The sequence below is a fragment of the Aythya ferina genome (assembly GCF_964211825.1).
Source record: "Aythya ferina genome assembly, chromosome: 16".
Taxonomy (NCBI): domain Eukaryota; kingdom Metazoa; phylum Chordata; class Aves; order Anseriformes; family Anatidae; genus Aythya; species Aythya ferina.
Genome location: NC_140315.1, coordinates 4,273,705 through 4,298,428, shown reverse-complemented (window position 1 = coordinate 4,298,428; position 24,724 = coordinate 4,273,705). Strand labels below are relative to the sequence as shown.

Here is a 24,724-nt window from a genome sequence, read left to right as displayed (position 1 = left end):
CACCTTTCATCCTGCAACTTAGCAAAGACCTTTGGTCCTTGTTTCTCGCCTCTTTTCCTCAGCTATAGCACTTGTCAGTTTGTATTATGCATACTTGTAAATAACAGAAAATGAAAAAAAGATATTATCTAGGTGGAAGGTGATGGAGTTTTAGCAATGTGCGCTTTGAATAATCTCAAAATAGAATTGTAGTGTTAAATGTGTATATATATATATTTGTTATGCAAATATATAGTTGTATTTTTATTTTTTATTATATATATAATTATATATGTAAAGTGCATATATACCTATATATATAAATAAATAAAAATATAACTTTATAAGCATTTACTTTTCCAGTAATAGCTAAGCACTGGTCCAGGAAGATACAGCAGGAGTTTTGCCATTGATATCAACAGTGTTGTTACCAGCATGCCAAGAGGATAAAATAAAAAATAAAACTGTCCCATAAGCTTTTTTCCCTGTATTTACTTCCATTTACTTCAGCAGTAGAGCTAGCCATGGTCTTTGTGAAGTCAAAATACCTAATGAGGAAGGAGATCCATAAATGAATGCTGTTGTCCAAGTCAATCCTGCAGTTGAGAATAAGGATTGGAAGGCTGCATGCACAAAATACAGCAGCTCTGACTTTATCCAGGAAGCTCATCAAGACAAAAAGACCTTCAAAGCTGGTGTTTTTGCATTCACAACAAACTCATAATGCCGAGAGATGTGGTTATAATCTGAATGGAATGAAATGTGGAGCTTTAAATGGCCAGTCTCTGCCCTGTTCTCCTCTCTTTGTAAAGGTTAAACTCGGCAATCCGATAGGGATTTCTTGTGTAAAATTGAATTTCTGATGTTTTTAATCCACCTACCAGTGGTTTATTGCATAAGAAGCACGTCAGGGACCAGAAAGGGAATGTCTGGAGGGTTCAGCAATGCCAACAGAATGGTTCCAGATGCTGTGAAGAGGAACAGGCTTCCAGCTGTTGCAACTGTCAGTGCAAACTAAATACCCCGTCCCCCTGTCCTAAGGAAAATGCGGGTGGTATGACACCCAAGACATAGCTGAGATGGATTTGCTGTCATTTTGAATCTGAAAGTTTTGTTCCTCTTTTATCACTGAACTGTAAAATAAAAAATATGCATTTGTAGACTGTTATCTGTGGGCCTTGCCAGAGATATGTCATCTGATTATGCATGTAGGTAGCGTTTAACATAATCTGCCCTGACACATTCATAAGATAAAGACAAAAATAATATTTTATCACCATGCAGTAACAGCTCCTTATGAAATTCCCAAGTCTTAATTAGGGATTTCTCTCCAGGTTCCCACTTGTCTGATGACCACATAAATGTCTAAATTAGATAATTAATACAGTCCATACTGCATGATAGCATACAGCAATTTAAAACCCTAAGTCCAACAGAAACATTTCCCTTTTATATTGCTTAGAATTCAACTAAATATTTTCAGCTAGATGTTCCTCTTATGATATTGATTTCACTTTTAAACTTCTTTATAGTTTCTGTGAGGGAGTGCTATTGTCTCCACTCCCCATAAAATCTGATAGATGAAAGGATTGAAAGAGTAGTTTATGATATTTGGCATAAATGGCATTTTATATTTTCTCTCTGATTTTAAGCAGTATTTGTACTATTCTGTGGTCTGTAGTGTGCAGATTAGTAGACATATAAAATGTACTCCTTCTATAGTGGGAAAATCTACCTGGTGCTTCATTTATATTCCAAATCTATTATCTCTATTTTTCTTAGCAGAAAGCTTCTTGCAAATTCAAACTGGAGCTTTCAAGTTTCTTATCCATTTCTACCACTGCAGGAATTATGTCTAATATTTTAAAAAGTTTTTAGTGAGACTAACACTGAGAAGTAATATCTTAGTCTCTTAGTAGTATAAAGCCATATTTTCAGATTTTTCCCTTGATTGTTCTTTCAATGTAAGTAGTTGTATTCATTTTCCAAGTAATTACTAAAGACAAAACAGTCCATGAAAGCAAGTTTTTAGAATATTAGAACAATAATTGTAATGCCAAAAGCTGTGCAGTTTATAAAAGCAATGGGCTGACGTATACCAAGCATTCTCAAAATTTATTAGTGTGAATTGGCAGGAGCTGAAAACTTGATTAAAATGTAGTAGATTTAGGTAGGCAAGATGGCCAGCCTTCAGCCAGAGTAGCATTGAGTTAGACTTTCAAAGAAGAATACATTCTTGTAGTTCCTGAACCATTGTTTTGAAGCCATTTCAGAGAGCGTATACGAAAAAGGCAATTACACAGGGTATAGCACACATACACAGCATGTTCATGTTGGCACCAGCAATGATTTCAAATATAAGTACTGATGCCCCAACAGCATCAAACTGCTCATAAATATAGCATCTCTTTAATGATGAAGGGGCTTCAGAACTGAACTTGGGATTAACAGCTGTGGGCAAACACAGCTGTGAATTCCCAAAGCCAGACAGTAAATCACTATAGGACTGTGTTCACTGTCTAATGCACTCTTGTACAACTTGTGTCTCCTAAATGAAGAGATTCAAAAAATAACTTGAAAGTCCTTGCAGGTCCAACGAGGAATGAGGTGGATGATACATGTGGGAAAGGATATTTTAGGTTAATTTTCCAGTGCAAGGCAGCTGGATAGGTGGGACCACAATTTTGGAATGCAGAGGTGCTAAGGATCTGCTCTGTGATGATGAACCCACTGATAGTCAAACGCTTGCCAGAGAAATTTTGGACCAATGTAAATATATTGTCAACTGAAAACGTGTAAATGGATGTTTAAAATATGTAAATGAAATATTTCAAAATTTGTGAAACAATATGTTAACTAATTCATATATTTGATCTAGGATTTATTTATTTACTGAGATTTCAAGTTTTTACTGGCTTGGGACAGCTTATTACTTTAATATGTGAAAAGTTTAATATGGATGGAGAATAATTTCTAGGACCACCTAACAGTTATCTGTTAGATCATTGTTTTATGCAAATTCTTGATTTCTTTTTTAATATTTTTAGAGGTGCATGGGAAAGAAGTAACTGTCAGAAGAATCATGTTGCTTCTGAATCTGCAGCTGACCTTGTCTGTGACACTCTAATTTTGCATTTCTCCTGCTCTCTCCTTAGGACATTTTAAATTAGCTTCTGCTTCTTGTTATGTGTTTACATCTAGCTACTTTGAGGGATTTAGAAATGATTTAATAATATAAATAACTCATATAAAGTTAATTGGGTGTTGTCATTTCCTCTAAAATTGAAAAGGGTTCATTCTTCTGTTAAAAGTTTACTTATTTTTCATCTCTTCTATTCATTGTTATCAGATTTTCTGGTATAAAACTGATTTACCTGTGATATTTCTTTCTCTCCTGAGAAATTCACATCTGTCTCTAGCATCTGTCTCTAACTTCATTTAAAAACAGTGGGGGAGGAACATTAATTTTATGGATATATTTGTTTCAGTGTATTTCCATCAATAAATCATTTGTTATTTTCGAGGAGAACCTGAAACCTCTACCTATCAATATTTTCAAAAGCAGAGCTGATGCACAGCAGCTAAAAATAATCTCATGGAGCAAAAATGAAAAATATTGAGGAGTCAATGTTGTGAGTTAACACTAGCATCTTCTGAATAGTTCCACCTGAAAACAACCAAAGAATCAGCAAAGCATTGGTTTGTTTCAGGAAAATTTATAGCAGTAATCGGTTCCTGTACAGCTTTGATACCCTTTCAGCTTGTGACTCTTGATTTAAATCACTTCTCTGGGAAGACGGTGTATAAGCTGGCACCCTGCACACAAACACAGCCCACAGAAGGTGCAAATCCTCTCCGCAGAAGTTCCACCTCTTTTCCAAAGGCAGTTAGCTCAGCAGAACAACTCTATAGGCATATAGATCAGGCTTCAGAGTGAGGAAATGTTTTAGGGTCCTTTGGTCTGATCAAATATGCCCAGTCCCAGATGTCGGATTGTGTCTGGGACCAGGAGGGGGTAATGGAACATGAGTGATGGTTCACTGCTCCGTCCTTTCTCCTCATCTTTCCTTTTTCTAGGACATACCAGTAGTAGAGAAGAGAAAAGGAGAAAGCTGCTTCACCCACTGAGGCTGAATAAACTGCTTCTTCTTTAGAATAGGAGGCAAGTCTTGTGATTCCTGAATTCTTGGATATCCCATTCTTGGGATAGCACAGTTTTTTCAGCTGATCCATACCCAGGATGTATTGCACCAGCCACGACTGAGAGGCAACGTGTATAATTGCTTGGGGCAAAAGAGTGTATGGGTATCAAAATGTCAGAATAGTTCTTTTCTCTGCTGTATTTACACTTCTCCTGGGACTGAGGTAGACAAAGTTGCAAGCTTGCATTCTCCTTCCGAATTTACATCCTATTTTTACAGTGCACATTTTCTGGAGGGTGAGAGGGGGTAAATACACATGTAGATATGTACTCCAGAAGGAACATACTCTTTTTGTGTGTGTGTGTAAATTGATATAAAGTAGGGCATGTTTTAAAAATAATATTAGTTGTTTGAGAATAATAGCAAGTATTAATTAAAACCAGTTTGTTTCTCTGGTATTACTGGGTGTGTATTTCGGGTTTAAACACCCATAAGCTTGGAGAAGACAATACTAATAATTTTAAAAGGGACAAAATAAGCCAGATAAAGATTTTAAAAAATTAGAATTGTTTTCTGTAATCCTCCATTTTAGATGTTGCATGCCTGGGCTCAGTCTTTGGATTTCTTTAATCATCTGGATTGGCCTGTTCTTCCTCCTGATTTATCCAGTGCCACAGAAGGATTAAACCAGCATAATGGACACTTGTTAAGTGTCTACATCAGTCTAATCAGCTTGACAGTGCTCTGGTTTATTCCTCCCTGTAAATGCAGTATCATAAAGATGCTGTACTGTATATAGCACCACTTAGTGGCAGAAAGTCTACTTGAAAAGCTCTCGAAATCTAATCCGAAAAAATTTGTTCCAAGTCAAAACAAAACAAAACAAAACAAAACAAAACAGCGTGTCCCTTTTTCCTTCTCTCTGACTTTTTACATTCAGAGCCTCAGATTTCAAAATGCTGCTGGGAGTCTGTCTCCAGCACAACTGCACTTTGGCTCTGAGCAAGCAGTCAGCACACCACACTCCCTTTTCTTCTGTCCCCTGTGTGTGTGTGTGGGCCTGATTCGGCTGTGTCCAAGAAGGCAGACAGGTATCCTTTGCCTATGTTAGTGGCTGACAGAAACAGTAAACCTTATGTTGTACGTCTTGTGTAAACAAATAGGTGCTACCCTTACTGCTATTATACTCAGTTCTGAATACAATGCACAGAACAGAAAATAAGAAAATATCACAAAGAAGATATATGCCTGCATTCAGCAGCCAGAGCATATCAAAACAATACAGACAGGTAGTTTTCTTCGCAGGAGATTGGGGTCAGGGATGTTTATCATGTGACACTTGCAACAATTTGTTTACTGTACTGCATGTTAATAGTGTTAGCATGAACTTTCTAACTTTTCGGATACAAAGAAAATCAATCAGTATTTAGAGGTAAAGGAACCTATAATAACTGATAATGCCTGGAACATTGAAACAGACTGATGCCAATATTTTCAACAAAATGCACCGAACTTTTCCAAGGGATATTGTCCTGTCATATTGCAAACCCTGCTCTGGTGAGAAGAACTAGAACATAATCAAGACACATGAAGTAAAATTTACTGTTTATTTCCAAAACACATACAGAACAGGTAATAGTAAGGTTCAAACCTCGTGCTTAAGTTTACTGTCTCTTGTTCTGTAACACTAATTTTGTTTTGCTGAGTGTTTCCTTACAGTACTTGTAGAAATGGCTCTTTTCAAACCATAAGTTCACGTGTTATGGTTATAAGGAAACTGGGAAATGGTAGTGCTAGAGATGGCAGATTCCATTCATTTTGTAAAATTCATCACAAGTTTCTGCTGTTTCTTTCAAAAGTCCTATCAGATGTCGTATTTCTGATCATGTGCATCAGTTATTCCAATACAGTATCGAGAAACAATTTTTTCAATCAGTTATGTGTCCAAAATACATATGCAATCGCACATCTGAGTTGTGTGTACAATTACGGAGAATCCATGCGTGCATTGGGTAATTTCTCACATAAACGCACTTAATTAGTCATCTGTGCATGAGTTTTCCTATTTGCATACATACTTACAGCAATTTTGCATGCAAATTAAGCACTTTATATATATATATGTAAAAGTTTGACTCTCATCATGTTTACTAAACAGAAGCTTATGTTAGATCTGGAATAAAATAATTGACTTGTCTGACAGTGTACAACACAATGTGGTAGCTTTCATATGGATTATCATAGCATCTGCATCCTGCTGAGGTTTCATAGCAAGGTTATTGGGTTTATCTCTCATAAAAGACTTAAGGATCAGCTGTGTAAATGACCATTCTGTCAAAATATTCAGGTAGCTAAAGTACAGGTTCCTGATTCAGCCTGTAACTCATACCAGGCATAATTTGTGTTTGTTGTTAAAACGTTGTAATAAAAATGTCCCATCTAAATCCCGTGCTTCTTCCCAGGCTGTTACATGATTTTGCCATCCCCTAACGATGGATTAGCACAACCACAAAAACTGAAGAAATGTCATTTACAATAAGCTTTGCTGTGCCACAAGCCTGCCACCTGTAGCTCACAATGGAAGATGGTTCAGGCACCTGCCCAGCACTTCTCCCTCACAGAGACCACCCTCACACCCTCATCCACTGCCTCTCAGTTACTCGTTGGCAGGGGATCCCTGTCTTGGATGTACTGATATTTTTAGTGCCTACACATGTCCTAGACAAAGTTAGAGCCTGGCTTGAAAGCATGTGTGTAGCTGGTGATGTGAGACCTCAGGATCCACTCATGAGTGCTAACAGGAAAATCACAGATTATAGCATTAGATGAATGCACGAGCTTGAAAAAATCATCTTTAGAGTTCAGATATTTCTAGACATTGGCAAACGAGGCAGTTATCCTGTAGACAGAACTCTTTGGGCTCATGCAAGAACCTCACCAATGTCCAGAAATAGAAAGTATCAGTTGAACAGAAGAGTTAGGTGATGCTGCCAGTGGTAGTTAGCAAAATTTTAACCCACGTGAGTCTACACTTCCTTTCTGTATGTGTGGGTGGAGGACTTTTTGTTTTTATTATTCTTGGCTTACAGTCAGTCCATATCATTCATTTGACAATGCATACAGAATTCCTAAATAGTTCCCTTCCTTGCATCTCTCAGCTTTATTTAACGTAGGCATGTTATGTTATTAGTAGAACTCCTCCACTCCATATTATTACCCTCATTTATAGATAAACCAGGGATTCAGAGGTTCACAGAAATTTCATGCACATCTTGAACTTTACTGAAGTTATACAACGACAAACTCGATACATTTCTCACTACCTTTATAATTGGGAATATGCTGAATCTCTCTCAGTGTGTGATATTTTGTCATAAAGTAATCTTTTACACATCTCTTCCTCTCTTTCTCCTCTTTTCAAATTTCCTCATTTTTACAGTTCTACTATCCATGTCCATTTGCTGTCAAAGCTATCTCCTGTGAAGTGCTTTGTCTTCCAGGTGTTTTTTGACCAAAAATGCTGACAGCTCCAGAAAATGACTTCTTTTTTAAAAGGTAACTGGCTTTCTCCGAGGAGCTCTGCCTCAGCATTTAGCATGCACACACACACACTATTTAGAGTATCTACTGAGGTGCTAAAACTGTTGGATATATTCAGGAGGATAAAATATTTGGGAGGCATACAAACAAGCTGGGAGCCACAAAAGGTAGAGAGTGCTCAGAATGTAACTTCTATTTAAGCTTTACCAATCTGTGCAGAAGAAAACTTTTTTCTTTTTTTTTTTTTCGTATAAAGAAGAAAAACACACATTGTCAATAATATAAGAAAGCCTGATCTGTACCCCGTGCTTTTGCTAAATGAAAGCATGTTTCTTTACCAATATTGTTGCTTGCACTGGACTGGAATAAATTGTATTAATATGAGCACTTCAATGTCAATAGAGCCATGTCCTCCAAAAGTGGGGGGAAGGAGGGAAGGGAAGGAAATGGTGAAGTGATGAGAATTGCTGCTATAAACAACAAAACCAGAAAATTGCGAGTCTAGAAAACCCTCATTCTCCTTCAGCAGTCCCTATAAGAACCCAGGGACATAAAGTTAAATTACAATCATATTCATTTGGAAATGTTTGTTTGTCAAAGAGTAGAAATTAGAGAACTGTAGATCTTCAGAGGTTAAATCCTGCCACTTCCTCTGGTATCTTGTTGAATTTGTAAGTGGGAACATGGCCAGAGGCAGGAATTGTTAGATAAAGTGTCCCCTCCTCAGCCGCTGAGGAGGGTGCATGGAGAGGATGAGAAGGAAATAACTTGTTTTATATTATTTCAATGATGTTCTTTTCAGATTGCTGTTATAATGCAAAGGCTACTGTGAATGCAACCATTTTAGATGATGACTACTTCATGTAACTCTTTGTTTCTGAGGTGATGGCGCAATCATGCTTAAACACATGCTTGTATGAAGAGCACCTTAAAATCAGTAAGTTTTTTGAGGCTGCTTGGGAAATTGGGAAACTATGGTCTTCCACCCACTTGTGAAGTGGCACAATGGATATTAATCTTTTTTTTTTTTTTTCATTAAATCTGGTGGGGTTTCATTGTCTCTGTGAATAAGAGGCATTGCATCACAGAGCAGCCTGGGAAGTTAACTGAGTCTTGTGCTGTGTTAGGCATCCCTTGTGATTTTCTTTGTCTGAGGCACACAGGTTGTCTCTGAAGTTGTTAGCAAGGGCATCTTAACATAAATAAGCACCCATTGTATCTCCTGAGAATAACACAAATTCTGTGTATTTTTTGTTTGTTAGTTTGTTTTGTTCCTGGTTTTTAATAACACTGCATTAAAGTGCAGTTCAGTGCATTGATAGAAATCTTAAACTGCTCAGACTACTGTTGCCTTATTCCTTAATTTTTGCAAGAATACAATAAATGAATAATAATAATAAAAAAAAAAAAAAAAAAAAAAAAAAAGTAGTTCTGCATAGGTCAATTGGGTTTTACAATACTAAAGTAAGAATGACATTAGTTTAAGGTGTGTTAGCTCACCTATGGTGAAACATATAGAATTGGGATCTCTAAATTGATTTTAATATAGCCATTGCTGGCAAGCTGCCATCAATGCCTGCACAGTTCAGTGAGGAGACCACAGTGTGCCTCATAATTGGAGGTCAGACTGCACTAACGTTGGCCTCCCTTGGTCACTGTAATTAACTGAGCAGGAAGGTTTTCTATAGGGCCTCTGAAGTCATATTTTCCTCATTGCCATTCACATTACTAACTCAGAAGGAGAATCAATAGGAGCCACAACATACTGATGAGAAGGTAGTGTAAAAGAGAGAAAGTTCAAATTCCTTGGCATCACAGCACATCTGGCAGGACTGAAAATGTGACTTCAAAAGATCTGTTTAACCAGAAAGATAGCTGCATCGTTCTTGCCATCCCTGCACACAGGTAGCACATGCAGGGGAGTACAGAATCAGCTTAGTTAATGAATATTCTGTCCTTGTTCTGCACTCCTTTTTACTATGTATTCTTTCTTCAATTCATTTTCTCCTCTGTGACTCATCATTTTGTCTTTAGATTTGTACTGGAGCCAGATCATAAGAGAGAGCCAGGATCTTGAGCTGTGCCCAACCATTCGCGTAGTTCCTCCAATTTGCTGTTGCTTTTAAGAATTACATAAAGGTACTAAAGTCTGGTTTTTACTGTTAGTTATTTTCCCTCTGTGGCTATTCTCTTCCTATTCAGGAGCTTCTTTGTTTCCTGTGTTGGCTTCTGTCTAGATCTGGTAGGTACTTACATCTCTTCCCGATAAGTAATTTCTCCACAGCTTTGTCTTATCTTTAACTTTACTCGTCAGTTTCATCCTGTCCCACCTGCCCTGTACATTCTAAAAAGATCCCACATGTGGAGTAAATCTGAAGGCATTTCTCATTCACTTTGGTTTTGAACTGCTGGCACAAATTCATAGTTTGCCATTATCAATCCAGAAGCAGGTTGCACATATATGTACTCCTTTGTTATTGCTTTTGACACAAACCAAAATTTGTAATAATGACTCTCTGATTCACCAGTTAAGTAGCTATCTCCTATTTAAGAAGCAAGAATCATCAGATCACATAGAAGATACCTGAAGTGTGGTGTACGCAACGTATGTGTTCATTTCTCCTTGTTTGTCAGATTTTTTAATAAAAACACTTATTATCCTTAGCATCTAGGCCATAAGTATGTAGTTGAGTTCAGTGTAACATTTACTTAACAGAGAACTGAACAGGTTAAGCCAGCAGGAATATTTCCCAAATAAGAAATTCAGATATCAGCCCTAAGCTAGGAAGGGAAAAGTCTCTTGAGACTTTGTTTTCTCACTTCCTGTCCATTCAATTTGTTATTCCCATGCTTTCATGTATTTGATAGCTGCTTGACAATTTTATTGTGTGTTGTACTGTCCCTCAGTGATCACACCTTCCTCTCTCTTTCTCTACCCATGGAAACACAGCTCACATCTGATACTCATCTCCTCTACTAACAGTTCTATTGTCCCCTTGATATGTACGTGCAACTCCCACTGCTGTCAATAGGAATTACGTATGTGCATCAAGGAGAGAAAAATCCCTTGTGTACTCTGTTCTCCTCATTATCTTGGCACAGTCAGTTCTGTAGATGTCTCATCTATGAGCCTTTTATTCTCTTGAGCGTTGTGTAGTATAGCAAGTTGGCTCTTAGGATCAGCAGTTTTGCTCTTGAGGTGTTTAGCAAGTTGATTTAATGTGCACATATACACTCTTAAATGTCTTCATCCAGCTAAATCCACATATTGTAGCATTCGTATGTTAGACGGGAGAGCTTCCTGTTTCCTTTTTTATGCAAGAATAGCAATTGATAACCAGTCTCCCAGCAGACTCAAAGTGAAATAAGAGTCTGAAGCTAACCCTCTCAAATAACGCATGTTCAGCCCCAGCTCAGTCCTGTACTCTTAAATGCAGTAACTTGTGAAAGTTCAGTAGCTACAAAAACGTAAATGGCATATTTTAATTTTCCTTAATGACATGCAGGAGGGCATTTTTTGAACACTTTACGTTAATAGCTTCCAAACAAGGAGATGGTTTAGAAGTTAGCTAATCAGTTAGCAAAACTTTAATTCCTTCCAGAACTTCATCAGTGTTGAGGGTTGATGGCAGAAGGTAGAGTGAAAACCACCACACCTATAAACCAGTGATTTCCACTGGCTGAATACTGGACTTGTATTCTCCTTTTCGGATTATCTGATCCTCCTGGAAACACCTCACTTTGCAAAATTACCTTTGGTCTCACACAGGTCAGTGTTAATGAAGATGCAATTGGAAAACATACCCAGAAAGAATAACTCACTCCATTTGCAGTCATTCCCCACGAACAGAATTAGTAACTACAGCTTAGGAAAGAGGGATGGCAAACTAGTTTGGGAAAAAAATCAATTTGCCATCAGATTAGGAATCAACTGTAAACATGTTGAAGAATTCTATTTTTTTTTCACTACTGCTCTGCCTTTTCTTCACAATCTGTTGTGGTGTCAGACTTATTTTGACAATACTTGTAGAACTTGTCATATTAACAAAGTTATCAAAGAGAGTGAGCACATGCATAGCAACAGCTGTAGTCCAGCAAGAGTCAAAATAACTGACCATAGGTATGCAGAAGGAAATATTCACGCTTTAGTTGCACAAATCCAAAATATCCCCAGAAGTCTCCAGAGTACTTGTAGTTCTATTTACATAGCATGAGCAGCTGCCCTTCAGCCTAGTACAACCTCCTCCAAACTTTGGAATTTAGGATAAAAATAAAAGGAACAAATTTAGATTATTGAATGTATATATAAGGATTTATTTTTGCTATCATAGTGTCAACTGACTATTTTTGTTAGTTTCATAAAAAAGGGTATACACTAAATTCAGTACAATGATGGAATTTATTTTATGTTATATAATGTACTCAGAAATTCTTGTTTAAAAACTAAACAAACCCTATAATCCACCAAGACTGTAAATTGGTGGGATAGGAACAGTCTTTTCATTATACGTGCCTACAGAGCTTACTACAGTTTGTCGCTAACATCTCTAGGTGTTAACACAATGCTATTAAATCTACTCAATAGCAAAAGATGCAGTCAGTGGATTTATGTGTCTCATTCCTTAGAAAATGTGTGAATCTAACAGAATAGTTTAATGGCTAGATTTTTCAGCTGCGATGTCTGATTTTGCACGTACATCAGATAGTATGCATCTATTTATGCAAATCGATGTTGGATTTATATGCACAAAATATACATGCCTGAGAACGCTTATTTGCAGAGTTGAGCTGCATTCGGAAAGGGAAAAGATCATATTTGGATGCCAGGTTCAGGCTGGATGGGAATAATAGGAGCCGTACTTAGCACTTGAAATCGCTGCTTTCCCTTTCCAGAGTACTGCGCAAACCCAAACTGACTGGAGTGTTGCTTTCCAGGCCTGCTTTGATCTGCCTGTATTTTTACAGCAGGAACCCTCTCGTTTAATGGAGTTAGCTTTACACCCTACTGATGTGAACATGGACTGGGCCTGACACGCCTGTTTCCCTTGAGGTGAAGGACGGGGTCATTTAAATCACCGAGGAGCTGGTTCCTTTTCCTCCCTTTCCCCTTTTCCTGCCCAAAGCTGGACTGAGGCGAGGGCAGTGCCCGAAGGCGGGGGACCCGCTGTGAGGGGCTGCCCGCGGCTGAAATTTGCCACAGGCCTTTGCAGCGAAGCGGCTGCGTTTCCTCAGGGCAGGCCACTTTTCCTCAGATATTTGTGCTTTTTTCTCCCTGAGTACGCTTTTCTTCTCTTCATGTATTAGCTTTCCTCACTGACACACCGGTTTCTCCTGTGGATGTGCTTCTCCCCCCGCACACAGCCTTCTCCTCATGGCGTAGGCTGGGTTTTCCTCACAGAATCCACTCATCTTTCCCGTGTGATCTGTCCGTACAGATATATGAGTTTTTCACCTGGATGCATTAGATTTTTCCCCACTGGTTGCCTTTCCCCTGAGTACTTTACTTTTTTTCCCCTGAAGACCCTACTTTTTCCTCAGCGGATACATTTTTTCCTGCTGTTACACTAGTTTATCCCTCACTGGACATAGCTTTCCCTCAGATATGCTGTTATTTTGCCTACATACTCTAGCTTTTCTGTCAGTTTTTTTCCCTGAGCTTTCTTGCTGGCTGTCCCTGTGTGCTTGCAGAGCTCCACAGAGCATGGGCAGGTTCAGGACCAGGACCTCGACCTGGACCAGGACCTAGACCAGGACCAGGACCAGGACCAGGACCAGGACCAGGACCAGGACCAGGACCAGGACCAGGACCAGGACCAGGACCCCCACTACCACAGCCGCCTCCTCACCCCGCCAGGCGGCGGGGCGGTGCCTGCCGCTTTAAGGCGGCGCGTGCCCGCGGGGCCGGGGGGCGGGGCCTGGCGGCGGCGGCAGCGGCGGCGCGCAGCGAGCGCTTCACCTGCAGCCCGGAGCGGGCGCTCAGCGGCGGCGGCGGCAGGAGCGGGGCGCGATCGCGGCGAGCCGAGCGGAGCCGAGCCGAGCCGAGCCGAGCCGAGCCAAGCCGCTGTCCCCGGCACCGCGCGGCACGGGGCGGCCAGCCGCACCGCCACAGCCCGGCGGGCGGGCGCCGCCGGGGCGATGAGGACCGGCTCGCGGCTGCTGCTGGTGCTGCTCGTCTGGGGCTCGGCGGCGGTAAGTGGGGCGCCCCGGGGAGGTTTTGGGGTGACCGGCGCTCCCCGCGCCTCCCCCCCGGGCTGCCGCCCCCAGCCCTCAGCATCCGCAGCAACTTCGGGCTCGGGGTCGCCGGGAGGGGAGCGGCGTCTCGGCAGCTTGCCCGGGCTCTCCCTTCCCTTTTACCCATGCGTTCATTTATTTAATTTTTTATATATATATGTTCTTTGCAGTGATTATTTTCAGCGCCATCGCTCGCCCGAAGCCCGTTACCTCCGCGGTGCCGGCGAAACTTGCCCTCCGCGCTGCGCGGCGCCGCCTGAACTTGCGGGGAGCGAGCATCCGCGCTGCCCGCCCCGCGCCGCCGCCAACTTTTATTTTCCTGCGCCCCTCGACGCCCCCAGGGGGCCTGAAGCGTGTGACGGGCTGAAAAGTTTGTTGGTTATTCTTTATTTTTATTTTTTTTCCCGTGTTTTTTTTTTTTTTTTTTTTAATTATTATTATTTTTTTTTTTTTTTTATTCCCTCCCCCTGGTGAGGGGCTGGCTGCGGAGCATCACCGGGTGCCTGCCCGCGGTGTCACGGTGCGAGCGGGGCCGCTGCTCCGCGCCGTGCATGGGCTGGCAGCAGGGACAGAAGCCGCTTATTTTCCTGTTTAAATCCCCCAGCGCCGAGTTGGGTCGGCGATGTCCCGAGCCTGAGCCCCGGGGAGGGGCTGGGTGCGCAGGAGCGGCCCCGATGCGCTCCCGGCTAGCGAGCGCTGTTACGGCAACGGGCTGATCTCCGATCCGGAGCTTGTTATCTTCAGCCAGCCCCTTTGAAATGTTTCCTAATTGCAACGTCTTGCCAGCGACGGTCAGAGTCCCCAGAGCCGCTGCTTTCTTGCACTTCCCATGCAGTAGCTGGCATCCGTCTCCCGGGCGTGATTTTTTAGCAGAGTCCGTTGGCTTGCGTTCTGCTTACTAAGCTCGTCCGAAAGGACCCTCCGCTTCTCCTCCCTCCTGGCTCCGTAACGCTGCGATGTCTGTGCCCAAGAGCGTGTCGGCAGCCTGGGGGATGCGGGTGGGCGCCCGGAGTTGCACTTTCTCTGGGAAGTGGCTCTCCTGGACCTCGGGCTTCATCCTGCCCTGCTGGGACCGGAGGAGTCTGGAGCACAGCCGGCATCGCAAAGCGATGCTTTGGCTAGCCCAGCTGACAGCCCAGCACCGCTAGAAATCCCTCGCCACCAGCACTTGCTTGTGCATAAATCACCTGGTGTGGATCGCAGGCTGGTGTGCTTCCAGGGAGCTGGAAGCTGGAAGTCTGGACCCTCCTTGCTTGGGGTGGGTGTCCCCATCCCAAGGAGCCCCGACCGCTGCGGCCAGGCGAGCCTGTCCCTGTGGCAGGGGCTGTCCCTGGCTGCGTGGTACAAAGTCAGAACGGAGCAGCTGAGCGCTGCCCCTGGACCCCCGCAGGATGTGCAAGGGGCTGCGCTAATTGCTAGGTTTTAATTGGGCTCCCCTCCATCCCTCCCTGCAGCCTGGCAAGTGTAGAGCCTGGGGGGTCACAGGGCAGCAGCCGGCAGAAGCTCAGGGCTGCTGCAGGGGAAGCGAGGGGGCTTTAGGAGGCTGTGAGCTGCAGAGGCTGCTGCGAGCTGGGGGTGCTTCTCCTCCTCCAGGCCGGGGCCTTGCCCAGTTTCTCAATAGCAAAACTCGGGTGATTTGGGTGTTGCAACATAAGGCCTTTGCGTGGCTCCAGTGTAAGCGCTGCTCGCGTTGATGAATTGCTCCTCTTTGTTTCCTCCCCTCTTCTGACAGTGCCCAGTATCCCAGCCTTCCTACAAACAATGATTTCTATTGTACTCAGGCAACTATTTTCTGGCCCATTTTATTTTTGCAGCTACAGTATGGATCCTGTCCAACAGATAGGCACTTTAACATAAATGTTTTCTACTTGCACACTGTTTTACTGTTCACATTTGCCCGTGCCTAAACACATAGTCATTGGGCACAAGGCGTTGTACCAAACCACAAAAGTCATGGTGTGTGCTTTTCTTGCTTTGATTTTGCAGGCACGCGATGGGGATCTTACAGTTAGAGCCACATGCAAGCCTGGCTTTTCAGAAGAAGACTACACAGCATTCGTCTCCCAAAGTATCATGGAAGGGCAGAAGCTACTGAAAGGTAAGTGGAATAAAATGCTTAATGGGTGCTGCAATAACTGTGTTTTGGGGAGGTGAAAGGAGACTTAAAGATGCTGGGTTTGATGGTGAAATTGTCTGCAGAATTATGTTTGTAGGAGGATGAAACACTAAGTGGTTTACCTGAGCACAGTTTTGAATACAGATGAATCATTCGAAGTCCACGTGCTGTCTGCTTCAGGTGGATGTTTGCCTATAGTATGGGAGGTCATCACTTCACTTTTAAGTCTCGCACTCCCACCCTGTCTGAAGGGACTCTACATTTGATATTTTAGAAAGTATTTTTATGTATGAAATTCAGAGATCCTTAAATTATCTCTGCTTTGAAATGCATGATAAAGCAGACGTTGTTGTTGGAAATGTGGTAAACAAGCCTACAGACATTCTGTTCACAAATGTGGCATTCATTTTCATTACTGCCCCACTGACAACATGAAAACACAGGCAAAAAGAAACTACCAATTAGCTTTATAGTAATTGCAGGATTATAACCACTTTTGTGATTGTAAACTCTGAGACGTCTTCGTAATCTAAATAACAATAGATTATCCGGTGTATTGATTTGTCTCTCTTTCAAGTTAAAAATAATTAAACTTTGTATTTGCATGATGCAGAAAATCATGGTTTTACTCTGAAGCGGATTTTTGAAGAGCAAAATCCCCACCCCCCCTCCTTGGCCCCCTTTAAGTTAAATCACTAACCACTAGTGGATGCTGCAGCAGTTCTGAAAACATAGTACACTGCAGGAATTGAGGAGCACAACAGGTTTTGGTACTCTACACAAGGGGTTATAAACCCTTTGCTACTTTCTCCTGAGAACATTTACTCACATGCATATTCCTCAGAAAGCTGGGATTTCTGTCTTCCTCCAGAGCAAACACCTGCTCTGTTACTTTGATTTTCTAGGGAGAGGGGGAGTTGTATTCTTTCTGGCTTCAGTGGAATCCAGGACTGGATGCTTTTTCTCTACATGAGTTGGCAATCAGTTATGTTTCTAAGCTTGATTGTCTTTGTTTTGCTGTTTAGGAATTCTCTTGACTGGCCTGGCATAAGCTAGGAGATGTTTGTGAGTTTATTTTTAGTTGAGCAGCTACGGACTGGACATAGACAAACCTAAGAATATAACAAAATAGTAAAATATTAGAGACCTAGTACCAATTGTTTACATATTTAGTAGCAATTTTTCCCAAACTTATAAATAGTATGGCCTTCCAGGTCAGTTTGTAAACTGAGTATATTTCACACATTTTAGCTTTGAAAATCATTTGATATACAGAGTACTTCAAAGACTAGGAAATCATGTTATTAATATGTGCCTGAAGAAGTAGTTTTTTTGCGGTTTAGCGCTCAATATATTGTGCTGCATGTTTATGTAGCTGGGCAATAGGTATGGAGCAGAAGGTCTGTTTAGAGGAGTTAGCTAGCAATGACAGCATAGTGGCTGTCATTTCATTTCAGCTGCAACTGATTATCTTTAAATATGAAATTATGTTTAGATAGGCTGTCAAGTTGATTTGAATGAAAGTATATATTTAATGAATGCTAATTTTATCCTTGGGGTCCAGTTGTAGTTTTATATTAGTCATGGCAAAACTGCCATTCATTTAGGGCTGAACTGGCCCTCCAAATATTATGTATGCATGCGCCACTTGGAGGACTCATGTCCTGATAACATTCTCACTAGTTACATGATTTATAAGAATTTTGTCAACTGAAGGAGAAAGAAAAAAGTGCAAATGCTGTGTTTGCTAATAAGTAAGCTATCATCTTTACACCTTCTAATCAGCAGTCAAATACATGCTGCTATTTATCATAGGAAACAAATATATCTAATTAACTTGTACAATAATGGGGGAGAAAATCTGCTGCATAAAAATTCTTCGTGCTTGTGTTGTTCTTTATATATACTCTAGCATGTAAAATTGGTAGTTTTCCAGTTTAGGTTTAATTTTACTTCCTAACACTTGATATGTCTGAAGCATAAAATGTTTATCTCTTTCTTCCATCTGGGTGAAGTATTGTACAATAGATCAGACCAAAAATGGGTTCAGATTGCTTACATTAACATGTTTGATAGATTGACATATGTACTGTTTCACACCATCTTACCACGCAAAGCTCTGCTGCCAGCTACCACCATCTTATTCATCAGCATTCAGTAATTCATCTTCAGGCCAAATGGGACTGTTTGCCTGGAGGAAAAAAAAGTAGGTAGGGATTCACCTGTCAATGATTTTATGGGTTTGGGGAAAAAGTGTGTGCATAGTTCAAATTGTTTTCAGGGGATTCCAGCAAACACAAAATCTGTATTCTGTGTAAGCCTCACTTTGTCCTTCAGAAAGAGGTATGAGGAGTCCTGGGACAGTTTATACTGCCCAAGGATTTGTTCATCAGAAATTATGTAGGATGTAGCCCTCAGCACAGCGATCAACCTCAGCCAGTGTCAAGAAGTTTAGATGCTACATTGCTCGGGGATAAACTGTGTGGCAATAAAGCAAGCATTTCCCTTTTAAGCTTTATAATATCCAGCTCTTAAATGTATGCAGTGTTATGAATGTATCAAAATAAAAGTGTGTAAAGTATTCTAGGTTTGAATCAAGTTTAAACAGATAATGGCTGCTTATAATTGACTTATTCCAATGGAAATAGCTTAGCCTTAATTTGACAACAAGAGCTTTTACAGAGTCATTGTTTTATTATAAGTATGCCATAAGCTATTAACTACTACTTTGTGGTTCATCTTATTTGCCTGAGTCAGCTCTCTAACATCCTCAAAACATACAGATTCTAGCAGGAGCTATTTGTTACACAGTAATTAACTTGTTTATGATAAATGGATGGAAGAAATGTCATGGCATTTTGTTTTATGTATAAATGAAAAGCATTTGCATTCTAAAAATTTCATGTTAATTAGACTTAAAATAGTTTTCCCCAATAGGGCCACAAATGCCACATACTACACATCACTGCCAAACATTGTAGCCTGATGATGGGATATTAGCTAAGACAATTTGTGAAGTCTGTACCTTCCTCTGAAATGCCATCTCCTAATAAAAGTTAGTGAAATATAATCAGTTGATTTTTGTCATTGTTTTTGTTTGAAGAATAATAAACTTGGAGTAATCACTGATGCATGATAATGTTTAAAAGGTTGGTTGATTATTTTCTTCCTTAGCCTTAGGAAAAATCTCAAAGCTGCTGTATGACAGAGGACAATTACAGTGTGGGTATCTTTTTCTCTTTGTTAATTATTAATGTTAACTTAAAGTGGTGAGAACATTGGTCCCGGGGGGAAGGGGAGGAGCAAAGACATGCAGTACTGCACTGAAGACAGTTCAAGACTGACTCAGGGGATCTGGTCCCTGAGCTGATGCTCAGGTGAGTGGGAACGGTGACCAGGTGGTCTCATAGGGAAAGAAAAATAAGAAGTAGGATTCTGGAACTGGTATGCAGCATGATCTAAGGGGAATTATACTGTTGGTACAGGATTAATGCCATTTTCGAAGATTTTTAAATATTATAATTCAAAAAATAACATTTTCAAAACTAGAATTTCAAAATTTCTTGACATTGGTCACTAACAGTACTACTAACAGTAGGTGTAATGACATCACACAGTTAACTGCATTATTTTTATAGCCTAGTACCGTCACAGTTATCCCCGATCACCTTCCAGAAATACAGCTAAACAACATTACTAACATGCGTGTCATAGCTTTCCCTACAGCCAAGAAGACAACGTAAGCAGTTGAGACATACGGCCCCTTTTTTGTTTTTCTTTGCATCTCTTCATCTGCAGTGATTCATGTTTCTGTTGCCCATCCGAAATAGTGCCTATACAGAACAACTTTGCTTGTGTAGGCAGCTACGTTTGGGTAAAAGCGTGTGGAAGCACAGTTTATTTTCATACAGGAAGATGAATAAACTGTGCCAGCATGTGCTGCTTTAAGCGAGTGTGTGAAACCAAAGGTAGCCAAACTTCAGGCAAATGTATAAAAACATAATTGTTTCGACACAAGGGTTTTCAGTGACATACCACTTGGTTAAAAACAAATAAATATATACATTTTACTGAAATACGTGTGTTTTTTCATATGAATTCAGCATGGAAGCCTTTTATTTTCCCCACAGAGGCTTCAAAACCTCCACTTTGTTCAACCCTTATCACCTCCAGCCGTAAAACTTAAGAAGGCTGTGAATGCTGTTTAGGAAGTATAGAGCAGCTAGACCCAACACCCCAGTCTTCATTTGATGGTCTAAAAGCAAACCTTCAATTAAAAGAAGGGGTGTGTGGGAATAGTGGTGGAACCTGAACAAACCTTTGCAAGCTGTGTTTGAGGCTGGTTGCTAGTGATTCATTTAGCAGTAGCTGCAGGGATATGTGCTGTACCTCCTTCTGGAGGTAAATGTGCTGCATTGTTGTGGCGAAGATGATACTGGAAACAGTGTGTCCTGTGGAGTACATGAATGAAACAGACCAACAGATCTACTTGAAGATAATCACACAGCCACAAAATACTACTGCATACGTGAAGTCTGAGCCCTGAGAAAGAGTGATACGGGTAGGTAGGTATCTTAGGAGGAATGCTGATACGTCAGCAAAATGCCCTGAAGGAAGGAGCATGCCGCTGTCGTAACAAATGCAAACCTAGCAAGTGCCAAAGATTCACTGGAGGTATCAACTGGGAGCATGCAGCTGCAGTACTGCATGGCTCCGACACGTGAATTGGCTAATGAGGATGTTTGCCCATTTTTATATGCATGGTTTCCCACTTCTTGGATGTAGAATCCAAAAAATAGAGAGGTACCTGACTGTGGTTAACTGTGGTGGGAGCTTGGCTCCTAAAGGCCTTTGGAGCATGGCTGGGAGGATGCCCCATGCTGGTGGCCACAGTGCCCCGCTGGTAAGCAGGTGCTCTGTTATGCCTCCGTTTTCAGAGTGCCTTTTGGTGTTGTGTGGACATTTTTAGGGAGCACGGGCTGTGAGGACTGCTAGGGCTTGTGTCAGTGTTCAGGAGGGCTTGGAACACCCTGAGGGGTCACTTGGTCCATGCTAGGAGGTTTGGCTTCAGCCTGCTGCCGTATCCAGTGCCTTCTGTGAGCTGCTCCAAGTTTAAAAGGGAGGCTTTTCCATTCATGTTTTCTTTATTTTCTGGTCTGTGATTCTGCATGAAAAGTAGTTACTGAAGTTATCATACACATAATTAGCTTCACAGTTTCATAATAAAATCTGTATGCAGGCGTAAGTCCACCGGGAACCTGGGCCTCTTTCCCTAACCTTTCTTCATTCCCTTCTTGGAGGAAAAAGGCAGAGAGACACCAGCTTTCTGCGCTAAGCTCGTACATGCTTGAGTGAAGCTGCTTCTCAGAAACCCTTCTCCCATTCCACAGGACAACTTCTTTTTAAAGCAGTTTCTCTTGATGGGCGTGTAGCAAATGAAAATCATAACTTCAATCATGAATTTCAGGGGAGACCCCAGAAAGAGCTGCTGTAGACTGGGGAGCTGCTGATGCATATTCATTTGTAACGTTATTCTTCAGATCTAACTTCTGACGCAAAAATATGATGTTTAACTTGACATTTTTATCTAAATAAAATGCCAGTTAATGAGACCAGAGTAGTCAATAACACTCTGTAGAGTTAATCCCCTTACGCTGTTTAATAACTGTATATATTGCTTTCTAGTTCAGAGCTTTGAACCAAATTCCTCAAACCCAAGTAAAATTACTTTTTTCTGCATTCTGGAAAGGCAACTGATTTTTATCTGAATAAATCTGCTTCTCCAAAAACAGACTCAGAGCTTCTTTTTTCTTTCTTTCCTTTCTTTTTTTCCTTTCTTTTTTTTTTTTGGTGGGTGGGGGGAAGTTTGTCTGAAGGATTGAGCTGCTTCAAATTAGGCACTCTGAACAAACAGATATTAAGGAAGAAAATGAAACAACAATTTCTAATGAATAATTTATTTTTTTATGCTTAGGCTGTTAGGAAATAAGCCATGCCTGGAATGGTATAAATTTGTTGTTTATTGTGAAATACCTATTGTTTTGAAGTCCAGACCAATAAGATGAGGTCTCTTAAGGTTAGAAAATGTTAATTTCAAAGTCACTTCTGTGTTCAGAAGCTGACTGCTGCTGACAGAGCTTGCGAGCTCTGATCTTACTGGGCAGATGCTGAAAGCATTCTGGAAACTCTGTTTCTGCATGTGGTAAATGCAGATTATTTATTCTAGCAATGAAATATTTTCTTTCTTAATTTTCGTTGACCTAATGCCAGTTCTCATAGCCTAATTTCATTGATATTTACGTGCAAGCCTCTTTCTGCCTTAATTTTCTCTCTGAAAATGAACATAATATTTTTCTAGAGGTAGCTTATTTCATTGCAAACTAAAGATTGTGAACTACTTAGTTCTACAGTAGCCTGGGCCATGTGCATAGCCCACAGAATATTGTAGTAATTTAGATAGTACTAAAGTGTCTCATTTAACGAGTAGGAATAGATTTAAAGTACAGAGGATAGGATTTCATTAGAAATTTACTCTTTAATATTTTTTCATCTCATAAAATGAATTTGAATAATAAAGGGAAAGAGAGATATTTCTCTTCAATTTGAGGCTACAGGTATATGCAGAATAGTGCAACTCCTTTTTTCTTTTTTTTTTAAATATTTTTTTACATAAATGGTAAGAGTAAGAGCAAAGACCAGAAAGCAATAATTGAAAAAGACTAGTATTTGCGTTTTGGAACTGTAGTTTGGAATGGTTTGACAAGGAAACTAAGAGCCTTTACCAGGGACCAGAGACTGTCCCCGCGGGCCTGAAATAGGAATTTATGCTGACTGGATGGACTCAAACTGTACCTGGATTTAGTGTATGTAAGACTTGTATGCACTAGATGAAGACCATTCTGCTTCACATTCAATTTTCCTTTTTGTGATTAAGTGACCCTCCAGACTTTGTTTTTTCAGGTAAAGATCAGAAGTGTCATGGGCCAGCTGTGCCAACAGATGTTTCTCTTATGGCTGAGATTACAGTGAGATTTGGTTTTGATATTTTGTTTAACTATTTATTTATTAGTATTTCTGCAAGGAGAGGCTGAGCAAGCTGGGATTGTTTAGTGTGGAGAAGATAAGTCTTTAGAAGATTTCATATAATCTCATATTTCATATAATTTCATATGAATACCTCCTGGCACAGTGTAAGGTTGACAGAGCTGGGTTCTTCTCAGTGATACACAGAGAAAGGGCAGAAGAAAAAAGGGGCAAACTGAAAATCAGGAATTTCCATTTAAACAGAAGAAAAAACTTTTTGTTCAAGGGTCATTAAATACTGGAACAGGTTAATTGGAGAGGTTGTGGAATCTCCGTGCTTGGAGATGTGCAGAATCCAGCTGGATAGAGTCCTGCAACCTGCTCTAGCTGACCCTCTGCTGAGCAGGATGTGGGACCAGGTGCTCTCCAGAGGTGCTTCCAGCCTCAACATGCCTTGGTTCCATGAAACACTTCACAGGTGAGTATATGAAAAGTTAGAGTGGTAAACTTTTCCACAAATATAGATCAAATAGCTTTAAAGAAAAACATTGCAACAGTCTGCAAAAAAATGATTCTTACAGGGAAATGGTGTTTCTGTAGCTTCTTGGAAGCCTAACTTCTAAAGAGAAAATAATTGAAACACCAGGGACCACTATTCTGCGATTTGCTTCCATTAATGTCCAGACTTAACTCAGGCATAGTTTGTCTCCCGGCATAAGGAAATGTTACACTTAAATTCAAAAAGCTCTTGATTTCCTCTTTATTTTTAGTAGAATAAAAGGAGAACATATGGAGTTTCTGTTTTCCCAAAATATTTGTCATTAGTACTGGCTGTTTCTCTTCTTTCTGCAGAATCTTTCCCAAGTGAGTTTTCCTGCAACATAAAAAATAGTTGGGTTGAACAAGATTTCTTTTTTGCCACAGGCTTTGTGATTTATCTTGCTTATATTCATTGTCCCTAATTTATTTATTAATTTTGAATTGTAATTGCACAGAGGGAGAGAGAAGGAGCAAATGTTCTGGCATATGGGCTGCACTGTCATTGGAAATGGAGACTTTCAGCCGCTCTTGCTGCCCTGTGCCTTATGACCCCAGGCTCCAGATTCTCTTTTTGCCAGCCTGTTTAGATTCCTGCTTTCTGCTCCCTTCCAATACAAAAATTTAATTATTTTTGCTTTGCCCTCACTACTTTCCTGCTACTGTTCCTCACCAGTTGCCAGCATTTTGTAATAGAGAGCCAGTGGCAGTAATTCAGCACTCTGCTAGTTACGCTGCTGCTCAGAGGGTCATATATACTACAGCCTATTAACATTAGCATAGTAATAGCAGCCAGTATGTGGAACGCACAGTGGGAATGTTGGAAGCTCCTCCAAGGACCCTGAAGATATGTATGGGCCACCCATGAAGCAGAAAAAAAATGCCCTTTCTGCTTTGAAATGAGCCAATCTGTGCGTTTCATTGATACCCGGAAGCACTGCAATCATTAAGGCTATTACTATGCCTATTATAAATCACAATTTCGTAGCAGTTCATAGATTAGTCACAAAAATTACTTTTAGTCTAATATTTTGTTATACTGAGTTTTTCTAGTAGCAATTTCAATCCTTATTAAACAAAATTGTCTTTAAAATAATAATGAATATAGCAATTATCCGAAGATAAATTGTCAAGATTACAAAAATTGTTCTAGAGA

At 40.6% G+C, this 24,724-nt stretch overlaps 1 protein-coding gene across 5 annotated transcripts in view; it reads left to right on the top strand.

Moving 5' to 3' along the window:
* CDH4 (cadherin 4) overlaps positions 1-24,724 on the top strand; it is a 663,903-nt gene that overhangs the window by 195,868 nt on the left and 443,311 nt on the right. For 4 of the 5 annotated variants that reach the window (XM_084537932.1, XM_084537933.1, XM_084537931.1 and 1 more), the window contains one exon: positions 15,879-15,990. In XM_084537932.1, coding sequence (XP_084394058.1) covers positions 15,966-15,990 — 25 coding nt within the window. In that variant the 5' untranslated portion in view covers positions 15,879-15,965. Of the gene's footprint in view, positions 1-13,657; positions 13,851-15,878; positions 15,991-24,724 lie in introns of those variants that run through there. The other variant, XM_084537929.1, reaches the window with a different exon arrangement.